At 34.5% G+C, this 12,467-nt stretch overlaps 1 protein-coding gene across 2 annotated transcripts; it reads right to left on the reverse strand.

Annotated features, from left to right (window-relative positions):
• Positions 1-4,343: 4,343 nt before the first annotated feature.
• On the reverse strand, positions 4,344-5,920 carry Or4c108 (olfactory receptor family 4 subfamily C member 108). 2 transcript variants are annotated; one of them, XM_087653669.1, is made up of 2 exons: positions 5,007-5,920; positions 4,344-4,362 (listed from the first exon to the last, which is right to left on the reverse strand). In XM_087653669.1, the coding sequence occupies exons 1-2, from the start codon at positions 5,918-5,920 to the stop codon at positions 4,344-4,346; spliced, it is 933 nt and encodes a 310-aa protein (XP_087509795.1).
• Positions 5,921-12,467: the final 6,547 nt, after the last annotated feature.

A 12,467-nucleotide genomic window follows, 5' to 3' on the forward strand; every position in this document is an offset into this window, starting at 1 on the left:
CCATATCCCTTCCTATGGATATTTTTCCCCTTTTAAGAAGGAGTGGTAACATCCACATTTTGGTCATCCTTCTTCTTGAGCTTCCTGTGGTCTGTGGATTGCATTTTGGGTAATTCGAGCTTTTTTTGCTAACTCTCCACTCATACTCTGGCAAGAAACTCTTTATACTCACTGAGTCACATAGAAAATAAACGAGAGGGGTTGGGGATTTAGCTCAGTGGTAGAGCGCTTGCCTAGGAAGCACAAGGCCCTGGGTTCGGTCCCCAGCTCCGAAAAAAAAGAACCAAAAAAAAAAAAAAAAGAAAAGAAAATACATGAGAAAAAGAGGTAGATTTGTTGAAAATACGGGTTTTATTAGAAGGGAAAGTGAGAAAGAAAAAGGAGAATAATGTGTAAAATTGACTAAAATTCATTATATGAAACTGTCAAGCAAAAAAATTAAATAAGTGAAATAAAGTTTTATTATGAATTTAAGAATATTAAAATCAACAAAAATTGGAATGTTAAAGAATCTACTAGATGCTTTCATTGGAATGTATTGCTTCTTCACAGAGTAGGAAAACAAGACTGACAATATCAGCATTTTGAGCCAAGTATTGTCATCGAAGTGAAACCTGTAATTCACCTTAGATTTTACTAGAATAAGGGGCTGATATAGCTGTCCCCTGAGACTCTGCCAGAGGTTGACAAATACAGAGGCAGATGCTCGCAACCAACCTTTAGACTGAGCCCTGGGACACCAATGGAGGAGTTAGATAAAGGTCTGAAGGAGGTGAAGGTGTTTCAACCCATAGGAAGAGCAACAATATAAACCAACCAGACCCCCCCCCCCAGAGATCTTAGAGCTGTCAACAACCAAAGAGTGCACATGGAGAGACTCATGGCTCCAACTGCATATGTAGCAGAGGATAGTCTTATATGGCATCAATGGGAGGGGAGGCTCTTGGTACTGTAAAAGCTCAATGCCCCAATGGAAAGGAATGTCAGGGCAGGGAGGAGGGAGTAGGTGGACGGGGGAGAACCCTCATAGAAGCAGGGTGAGGAGGGATGAGATAGGATATTTGCAGAGAGGTAACTGGGAAAGGGGATAACAATTCAAATGTAAATAAATAAAATACCCAATAAAAATTATTTCTAACAATAATTATATGACAAAACCAGTTGATATGTCAATATAGATGGGTAAAATCTCTTAAGGTCATACCCCGAGATGAAGAGCTACAGATAACCAATGGCTGCTGAGACAGTAGATCAGTATTCTCCAGGAATTTAACTTGCTGATTTGTTATCTAACCCCAAAGGTTCAACCTCAAACACACACACACACACACACACACACACACACACACACACACAAACACACACACAGACACACACACACAGACACACACACACAGACACACACACACATATATTATTAGACTTGGCAGGTTTTAAATATAATATATATGGTGTATGTTTTTAAACATCACAATTGAAAAACAGGTCATATGTGTAGGCAAAGTTTTTCTTAAAAAATGAAATCAAAAGTAGTTGAAGCTATGAAATAGGCAGATGGTAAGCAAGAAAATTATGTAAGGGCAGTATCTTAGCATGTTTGAAAACTTTTGTTACAAATTCAGTCTGATGTAGGCGGTACACTTGGTTCAGACCAAGTTTTAAACTCAAATTGTAATCCTTCACAAACTTTCCAATTGAAGATATGTATACGAGTTATGGTTCTGGAATATACAATAAAGAACTTTTAAATATTTATTTTATTTATTATTATTAAAATACATACAGATAAAAAATGTTCATTTATCATATACAGCTTTCACTCCCCCTTGAACTTTCTTATGTCTTCCTCCAAACTTCATGCCTTCATTTTATAGTTATTTGTTTGTCCAAATTATTGTAATTAGTGCTACCTATAAGTGCATGACCATGTGGTCATCAACTGAAACATAGAAAAAATATCAGTTATCACACTCTAAAGAAAAGTAGCTTCATTGATTTGACTACAAAGTTCATGAAGTCATCATTTTTAATAGCTGAATAGTATGGCATTGTATAAATATACTACATTTTCTCTACGTATTCTTTTGTTGAGGGATATCTGAGTAGTTTCCAGCTTCTGCTTAGTATAAATAAGATTTATGAATAGAGTAGAGCATGTGTCCTTGTTATATGTTGAAGAATGTTCTGGGTATGTTCCCAGAAGTAGTATAGCTAGATGGAACTAGAAAATATCATCCTGAGTGTGATAAACCAGACCTAAAAGGACATACATTGTATGTACTCACTGATAAGTGGATATTAGCCCAAAAACTCACAATATTCAAGATACAACTCAAAGACCACAGGAAGACTAACAAGAAGGAAGGCCAGTGTGGATGCTTCAAATCCACTTAGAAGGGGTAACATAATAATCATGGGAGTCCAAATGAAGGAGGAACCTGGGTGGGAGAAGAGAGTGGAAGGAAAAAGGGGGAGGGGGCAGAACCAGGTATAGAAAGAGACAGTAGAGAAGTCCAAAGGGTCAGGAAAATGAATATTAGCAGTGTGGATGGGGAAATTGAGGAGCCACTAGAAAGTTTCAGACTTCAGGGATGTGAGAGGCTTCCAGTATCCAATAGAGAGGACATTAGCAGAAATACATACTAGCAGGGAGCTAGACCCTAAAGAGCCCACTTCCAGTAGCCAGACATGGCCCTCATACCTGAGGCCATCGTGGAGAGATGGAGCCACACGCCCATCTAAAATGTTTTAAACCGCAATTGTCTCTGTCTAAAGGAAATGCCGGTACAAAAATAAGAAGAAAAGGCTATTCAAACACCACCCCACCTAGGGATCCAACTCATGTGCAGACACCAGACCCCGACATTATTGCTGATGCTAAGATGAGCTTGCACAAAAAGCCTGGTATGGCTGTCCTCTGAGAGGTTCTACCAGCACCTGACTAAGTCAGATGCAGATACTCACAGCCAACCATTAGGCTGAACCCAGAGACCCTAATGGAAGAGCCAGGGGAAGGACTGATGGGGCTGAAGGGGATTGCAACCCTTTAGGAAGAACAACAGTATCAATTAACCAGACACTTCAGAGCTCCCAGGGACCAAACCACTAACCAAAGAGCAGGTCCATGGCTCCTGATTCATATGTAGCAAAGGACTGCCTCATCTGGCATCAGTGGGAGGGCAGGCACTTGGTCCTGTGGAGGCTCGATGCCACAGAGAAGGGGGATGATAGAGAAGTGAAATGAAAGTTGGTTGAGGGAGTACCTTCTAAGGGGCAAAGGGGAGGCGGATGCAGTGAAAGGTTCATAGAGGGGATTCAGGGAAGGGGATAACATTTGAAATGTAAACAAATCAAATGATTAATTACTAAAAAAGAAAAAAAATGCATTTTCCTGCTTAAAAAATACTCCACAGATATTAAATGTTTGTTGCAACTGGAAAGGAAAAAGAAAAATAGCTCTTCTTGCCCCATATACCATCAACAGCCAATATCTCCTCAGATAAATGTAAGGTTTCAGGAACCTTTCCTCCTACGCATCAATAGAACACTCAGTTGGTTTGACCTTGTGTAAGACTTGTATAAGTGACCACAGCTACCATGAGTTCATATATGCAATAGGCATGCTATTTTCAGAAGAGAGCATTTCATAGCACCCCTATTTTCTGCTTTTATACTATTCCTTTTCAATGGTCTTTTACTAATTATCTAGATATATTTTTCACTTGAACATATAAAATTATGAAAATTAAAATTAACAAATTAAAATGTTTTACTCTTTTGAAATTTACTGTTAACTATGATTTCTCTGATTTCTATTCGCTGTGTAAGAGGTGAGAAATATGTGCTCACTTTATCAGTATCTTAGGCCCATTGCTTCCAGAAAAGTAATATTCAATACTTTGATTGGGCTTCAATTGTAGAAGTCATTAGGTATTTCTCCATGGTTAGGCCACAGAATCTACTGAAATCCGATATTCACAGGAGAAACTCAACCATAGTAAAGTTTACAATCATATTTTATACATCAAGAAATTGAAAAAGTAACTCAAATTGCATATAAATGTTAATGGATGAACTTAATTATTAAATTCAAAGGATACAGACCACCTAGATTACAGATTCTGTTTACTTCCCTTTCTTTACACTCCAAGGTTCTGATGATCACAATGATGTATGGCAAGATATTTTTAGTATTTTTCTTTCATTTCTATTTTTAAACATACATATTTTTCTACTGATATTTTTTAAAGCAAATATTGAATGGCAAGCATACTTATAGCTAAATTTCTTCTTTTTAGTTTGTTTTGTTTTTAAATTTATGGAGTGTTAAATTTGAACTGGTTTTATTTTTCATTGACAATGCTTAGAAGTCAACTCAGGGTGAAAGTATCATCAATCAATTTTCAAATCTTATTGTTAATACGTTTTCTATAAAATGGTGCTATCTCCTTCAAAAGAATGAATAATTTTTAAATATTAATATAGTAAATATTGACTCCTTATTTCTTTATATATTAACTTACCACAATATAATTATGTAATTCTTCCCATATGTGTTTGTGCGTGTGTGTGTGTGTGTGTGTGTGTGCATGTATGCGTGTGTGTGTATATGCATACATGTGTGTGTGCATGCATGTATGTGTGCGTCTGTGTGTGTATGCATGTGTGTATGTGCAATGGTGGAGGGGAGTGTACATATCCCTAAGCATGAGTGAAGAGTCCAAAGAAGCAAATTAAGTATCTAAAATTAATCTCTAATATATTATTTCTCTGAGATAAAGTTTATATCTGAACGTTTAGATTTCTTTAAATAAAGTACAGTAAGTCCCCTGGAAACTGTGTCCACATCATCAGTACTGTGTTTCAGTTGTGATAACATGTTTGGCTTTCACATAAGGCTGAGAATCTGAAATCAGTACCTCATGCATACACAGGGAGTTCCTTTACCCACTGAACCATCTACCAAGTGTAATGACTTAATATCTTAAGATATACCATAATCCAACATCAATCTCTTCCACATTTTCCTTATGGCATTCTTCATTTCCTTATTCCTGAAAGTGTAAATCATAGGATTTAGCAATGGTGTCAGGATGGTAGCAAATAAAAACACATTTTTTTCAGAGAAGAAGGCAGATGCAGGCCTTGCATATATTAATATGCACGGCACAAAGAACAAAACCACCACAGTAATGTGGGATCCGCAGGTAGAGAGCGCTTTATGTCTTCCTTCAGAACTGTGGGCTCTCAAAGAGAACAAGATGACACCATAGGAAACAAGCAACAAGGAAAAGATGATGATGCAGATAGAGCCACTGTTGGCAAACACCAAAATGGCAAAAATATGTGTGTCAGTGCAGGCAAGCTTTAGTAATGGGAACAAGTCACACAAGAAGTGATCAATGACATTTGGGCCACAAAAGGGCAGATATAAAATGAAGATAATTTGTATGGTAGAATGCAAGAAGCCCCCTGCCCAGGCTATCCCCACCAGAATTGCACAGAGTCTCCTGTTCATAATGGAAGAGTAGAGCAAGGGCTTGCAGATGGCCACATAACGGTCATAGGCCATGGTTATCAGGATAATCACCTCTACTCCAGTAAAGAAGTGCACAGCAAAGACTTGTGCCATGCAACCATCAAAAGAAATGGTTCTCCTCTCATAAAGCAAGTCCACAGTTATCTTTGGTGTGATGACAGAGGAAATGCATGCATCCAGGAAGGACAGGAATGCCAGAAAGAAGTACATAGGGGAACCCAGAAGTGCACGGCTATTTATGATTGTAACCACAATTGTCATGTTGCTCCCAAATGTTCCAATGTAGACAAAGAAAAATACAACAAATACTATTTTCTGAACCTTTGGATTCTGTGAAAGTCCCAGGAGTAAGAACTCAGTGACAAAGCTCTGGTTTTGCATGATTTTCAAAAATACAGTGAAAGAAAATTCTGTTCATCTATATCTGTATTTGTGAAAAAATGATTATACTAAATGCAAAATTATACTATTACTATTAACTAGCTGATGCATCCTTGTATAAAATTGTCTTCATTTATTATTTTACTATTTAAACAGTATATTATAGATATTTTGAGGGTATTGTTGATTTTTATATAAAATTGAGGTAGAAAAATACTTTAAATATTTGAAATTGCCACATGTTTAATGTTGGTGCAGGAATATATCTAATTGGGCTATAGAATAAAATAATTCATCTTCAAATTGTCTAACTCTAGTGGATTATTAAAATAAAACATTGAAAGACATTTGAGTCTGTATCCTAATTATGAACCAAAGACCACACTTTATTCTTCATGGCCCCCTCTGTATGGATTGAGGATCACATGTAGAGTACAGAATGACTGATTATAGCACTGCCTTTTCACCAGCAAAAGGACAGGTAAAATGTTTTTATGGTATATTTGGAAACCGTGGCTACTTTGAAATTGTGTTTCAAAGTATGAATTGAACTAGAATTTCATAAGAATGAATCTATTCTTCATATAACATAAAAAAATAACACTACATGTGACATATCTGTTAAAAAGAGTTGAAATTTCACTTTTAGAACATCATTTTAAAATGTGACCAGAACTTCAGAAAAATGATGCTGTTGTCATGACAGCTAGTTGAAAGAATACATAAAAAGTCTTTACTCAGAACTCAATCTGGTAGTCAATAGTGTCAGAAGTTAATGTTGTATTTTTTTTATTGGTACAAAAGGTGTAACTACAGGTCATCAGTTTAAAGAAACAACTGAAGCATAATTTGGATTTTAAGAGGCACCAGAACTGATCTAAGGATCAACAGGGTCAAGCAAACATTTCTTTCTCAAAAAGAACATATGAGTAGAGATAGCCTTGCAACAGGGTCCCTTTCCCTATTAAGGGATGACATTATCTTCTTTGTCCAAATGGGAGTGTAACATCTTGCTTAAAGCAATTGAGTATAAAAAGGAGAATCAGAAGAGAATAAAGTCACCACCAACTTACAATTGTGGAAAACCACATAACTGAAGAAAAGAAATAATTCATTGTAATTTATAGCCTTGATACTTATGGGACATTTACATAATCTCACCTCATTTGAATTAGTATAAATTAAATAAATATACAGTTTAAATTTATACAAATCTACTACAAACTTACCTGATGATATTTTAGGATGACAAAGAAGGTCAAATTTGAAAATGTCAAAAAGTTTCTCATGGTAGCATTTTATTACACTGGTAGATATAATTAATTCATTTGAAAACACAGCTGCATTAATCAGAGAAGGAGCTTCCATGAATCACTTACATAAATATTACAGTACCAGGATTTCACAGTCATCTTCTGTACACACAATCAAAATTTATCAGTAAAATATTATTTGCATATGAATATATACATATATACATAAATAGGTATGTAAATCAATATTTACATCCGCTGTTAAAATCTGTGAGTAAAAGACTTAAGAGTATGTACAAAGAACTAAGTATTGGGCAGGTTTATTGCTTGTAAAATTCAATGAACAGACAGGATTCTACATATTAATTTCTAACACAAGGATATGTACAAGTTTATTGTAAAACACCATTTCTCTTGATATTCTTAGGCCACTTTTTTCACCAGCATGCGAGCTCCTTAGCAATTCCCAAATGAAAGCCAACTATGACGAATAGCATCCTAAACAAAGAGCAGTAGAAAATGGACCACGTAGGGTCACTAAACAGCCATCATTTACAATATGCTAAGATCACTGTAGAATTATATATTGTTACATAATATATTTACTAGTTGTTATTCAAAGCTAAAGCAGGATAAATAACTTGCATGAATAAGGAGATAGCATCATCCATGCATGAAATATCAAAATTAAACTAAGCATTCCTCCCAATAGCTATAGTTTGATGGGATTCTATAAGATAAGGTCTTGGGTTGTGCAAATGAAAGGAGTGGAGGGAGGGGAAACTGTTTTCAGGATGACTTGTATTGTATGAGATAATAAATTGTTGAAAGAACAGGTTGTTTCAATGTACAATAATTTTTAATTTTCTTAATATATAAGAATATAAATATCAAGTTTTATATCAAAAGATCAATGTTGTAGTATGATATCCCTCATACACAATCATAAGTATTCATAAACCAGAGAGTTTTGTCGTACAAAGAAAGCCAAACTGAACAGGATGTTCCAAGAAAAACAGACCTCATGTTGATCTTGAAAATTAAGTAACTCTTAGCTTCATTTTCTTGTTCTACTTAGCGTGGCCAGCAATGCTAGACAAAATGTCAGTATTATTTTCCCAATAATGCTATTTGCAAATATACATTGATACATCCATAATGAGAAGAGTCTAATGGACTTACAGTTAATGGTCACATGGTGATGCTTTTAGATGTTACTTGATATAACACAAACTATAGTGTAAACAAAATCACAATTGTCTGTGCAACATATAGATGCAAGTTAAAAAGTCAATGTCTACAACATAATACGTTGTAATATATAATAATACAACTCATAGACCCAAGATTCAGTTAGCACTGCAGAGAGTGGGGCAGAAAATTTGTAAGAGTCTGAGGTCCAGGACATCTACTAGGAGGTATTATCTTCTTAATAGTTGAGAGCTCAGCTAAATTGAATAAAACATGTTATGTAGTTAACATTAAGATATCTATAGTTAATATAAATTTGTATAATGTATTAAATGCATGAATTTAAATGTAGATCAAATAAATTGTGAAATGAATATTTTGAAACATTACTCAACTTCTGGTTTTTAGTGTGTCTGGGTCTAGTGTGAGGGTTGAGAACAAGAGACAGATATGTCCAGAATATATTTTATACATACATGAAATTCTCTAAGAATAACTGATATATACTTAATAAAAGTTAGCAAAAACAGTTTTATGTATAATACGAATAGGAGCAAAATGTCATACATGAATCATGTTGGTCCATTTAAGACAAGATGTTAATTCACTGTTTTGGTGAGAGATTGGCAACATCTGATATAGCAACAGCCTTGACTCAAACTCATCATGTGACCTAGAATGACTTTGAACTCCTGATCCTCCTTTCATCTCCCAGTGCTGGGACTCCAAACTTATGCTACAGCTACCCAAAACATTATTTTTATAAACATACTATACAAACTCTAAATACAAAGGATATCAGTGTTTGCATACACAAACTTAGATGAAAATTTGAATCATTAAAAATGTTTTCTTTTGTGTTGGGGATTTAGCTCAGTGATAGAGCGCTTGCCTAGCAAGCATAAGACCCTGGGTTCGGTCCTCAGCTCCGGAAAAAAAAAAAAAGACAAAATAACAAAAATGTTTTCTTCTTAAAGGAAAAATCTTAAACACTATATTCTAAGATACCTCTTTAAATGACATTTAAAAAAAACTTTACCAATTTAACGAAATTCCTGATTCAATATATTTAATACATTTGCAAAATTATTTTTATTTTTCAAAGTTTTCAGCCAATATCTAAAATATAAAAACAATTATAAAAATATAAATATGAAACCCTAGTCATTAATATTGAATTAATTTAAAAAATTTCACAAATAAAATGTAATTTGTGAAAATAAAATCATACTAGGACAATTTGCCTTAGAGTATGTCAAAAATAATGAAAACTAGCTTGAATATTTTTCTTAGAGGTTAAGAACATTTTTCCATTAAATTTCATTAAATTGAGGAAATACATTTAAAATGATTGAAGAGAATGCTCTGCCTTGGACGAAAGGGAAGACAAAAGGAGGAAGGGGATGGAAGGGAAGGCATTTGTAATTTAAAAACTCCTGCTGAGTTCTCTGGGCACGTGTACCAAACCATTCTTATATCTGAAGCGATGCCTTCTAGGCTTCTCATGAATCATTTTATCTGCTTTTATTTCGTTAACTTTAATCATACAACTCTACTGGGTATGGAATTTGTGCACCAGAGTTTATAAAATTCTTGTGAGGATGAGGTAGGTGGGTGGGTGGGTGGGTTGGATGGAGGAGTACCCTCATAGAGGCAATGGGGAAGGGGATGGGATGGGAAATTTGTGGAGGAGAATCTGGGAAGAGAGACAACACTACAAATGTAAATAAAATAACTAATAAAAAATAGTAAAATAAAAAACCCACATTTGGGGTTCGGGATTTAGCTCAGTGGTAGAGCGCTTGCCTAGAAAGCGTAGGGCCCTGGGTTCATTCCCCAGCTCCGGGAAAAAAAAGAAAGAAAGGAAGAAAGAAAGAAAGAAAGAAAGAAAGAAAGAAAGAAAGAAAGAAAGAACACTCCACATTTCACATTTATGACACAAAATATTTACAGTTTGCTAATCACAACATCCAAATGTCACTTGATCACAATTTAAAATCATTTATGAAGATGAAAATTGTACCTTATATGCTGTCCCATGGCTAAGTTTTCTAAAAATAAAAAGATTGATGACAGGACAGCCATCTTCTAATCTCAACTGCAGATATTCAGTGGTGACCAAAAATACTCTGCTGGCAGTCTACTTCTATGTGAAAGAAAGGGCTAGCCAAGAGAATGGGTAATATTTCTGCTTCACAAGCACTGTATTCATCATGATCTCCAAGTAATAGAAAAATGAAAAAGTCAAATTTCCTCCTTCACTGCTGTTGGAATTTAAATATGTTTCTCTGAGACATCATGAATCTATGAGATTGATTCTGAATACCCAAAGGGTTTGGGGATTTTCTGCCCCTTGAGATTCCAAGTTATAGTTCTGTATACCTTGTCCCTTCATCAACTAGTTAACAATACTTATAAGCACCTCCAATATTAGGTTGTGCTTTTAATTTTTTCTATGAATTCTATTTAACAATGTTCTCATCATGGTTCAGGAACAAACCCTCAAACCCTGTTTAATAATATATGGAAAACAGTGTTTATGTGCTGAATTAACAAAAACTTCCAGACTTTTTCTTATTGTAATTGAATTCATTGAGGTTAGTGAGCACTGTAGAACATATTTGGACCACGTTGTAATTTCGCAACGAATTTACTATCTTATATTAAAACGACTCTCAAAAAAAAAAAACCCACACACAAAAACTTCCTTCAGTCACAAGGGATTTTTCAATAAATTTTTACCATGCATTACTTTGGGAAAACCTATAAAGGAATTTATATTAAAGAAGTACATTTTATGTTTAATTTTAGACAAGTTCATATATATATTCATAGAATTATTATAATATTGACCACTAATACTTCTCTCTTATAACCCCCATTACTACTAATCCTCTTTCTCTTCCAACTATAAAAAACTACGCACATACCTTTAAAAATAAAAAAAATGAAAATCCTGCTTTTAATTAGAGTTACCTCAGTGAAGATGAATAGGGAGTTACTTACTGGAGCAATGGAAACTTATATTGCTTACATACTGGTAAAAAATTATACCCTTTTACCAGAAAAAACTACCTGTCTATAGCATCCCAGATATAGGGGGACCATCACAAGTGCTTACACTATCCAAGGTGGAATGTCGAATGGCCCAGATTTGTACAGGTATACACAGGTAATGTCTTCATTATTTAAATGGTTAACTCATATTCAGAAGAAAATATATCACAAAACTCCTGCCTACCTATCAGGTCCTACAATTTATTTCTGTCTGTGATATTCGTGTGTCTTGGAGGTGGTGATATAAAGCTATAAAGATGCTCCATTTAGGAATATATATATATATACATATATATATATATATATATATATATATATATATATATATATATATATATATTTAGATGGCAGGTTGATGCCTCGTCTATTTACCAAACAGTAACAGCATATTCCCACCAAGGGCATGTGACTTCGTAAACCATAAGCTTTTAGCAGATTTACATTAACAAAATATTTTCCTTCCTATGCAACATACCTCCGTTCTAATCTAAAAGTGGTTTGTTACACCTTATCATTATCAGTCATGCTATTATTGTTTGAATGGGTAATTTTATCATTTGTTTCAGTATTCTAGAATGGAAATCTGACATCTAAGCAACAGCTTTGAGGATTGGTCTTTCCAATAGTGTACAAGGCATTGTGGGACATAAACACTAGTCATCAGAGAAGAACATTCTGAAGGAAGTCATAGTACGTTCTTATAAAATAAAAAAGATGTTATATATTTTGAAAATTCAAGACAGCAAATTAACATTACCATTCCAAAATGAAGGAATGATGCAAAAGCCAGGAATAAGAAGAATGAGTTAAAGCCCAAACTGAGCAAGGCATATAGTAATATGATTTGTTTCTTTTAAGGTAATTGTAGCCATTTTGTATTTAGGCTCCATTTGCCCATAAGGTAAAATGGAGTTCATCTACTTCACAAAATTAATCAAGCTGACGATAAAAAGTTCTACTAGTAAGTCATATGCTATTGTTGTAATTTTCATGCTCTCCTTTTTCAAAACTATGGAAATTCACTATGCCCAACGCCATTTACCTTA

Source organism: Rattus norvegicus, chromosome 3 (assembly GCF_021556685.1).
Source record: "Rattus norvegicus strain SHRSP/BbbUtx chromosome 3, alternate assembly SHRSP_T2T, whole genome shotgun sequence".
Classification (NCBI taxonomy): domain Eukaryota; kingdom Metazoa; phylum Chordata; class Mammalia; order Rodentia; family Muridae; genus Rattus; species Rattus norvegicus.

What these genes read in the sequence shown, in the direction of transcription:
- Or4c108 (XM_087653669.1), bottom strand. Translation starts at nt 5,920, where the DNA reads ATGCAAAACCAGAGCTTTGTCACTGAGTTCTTACTCCTGGGACTTTCA.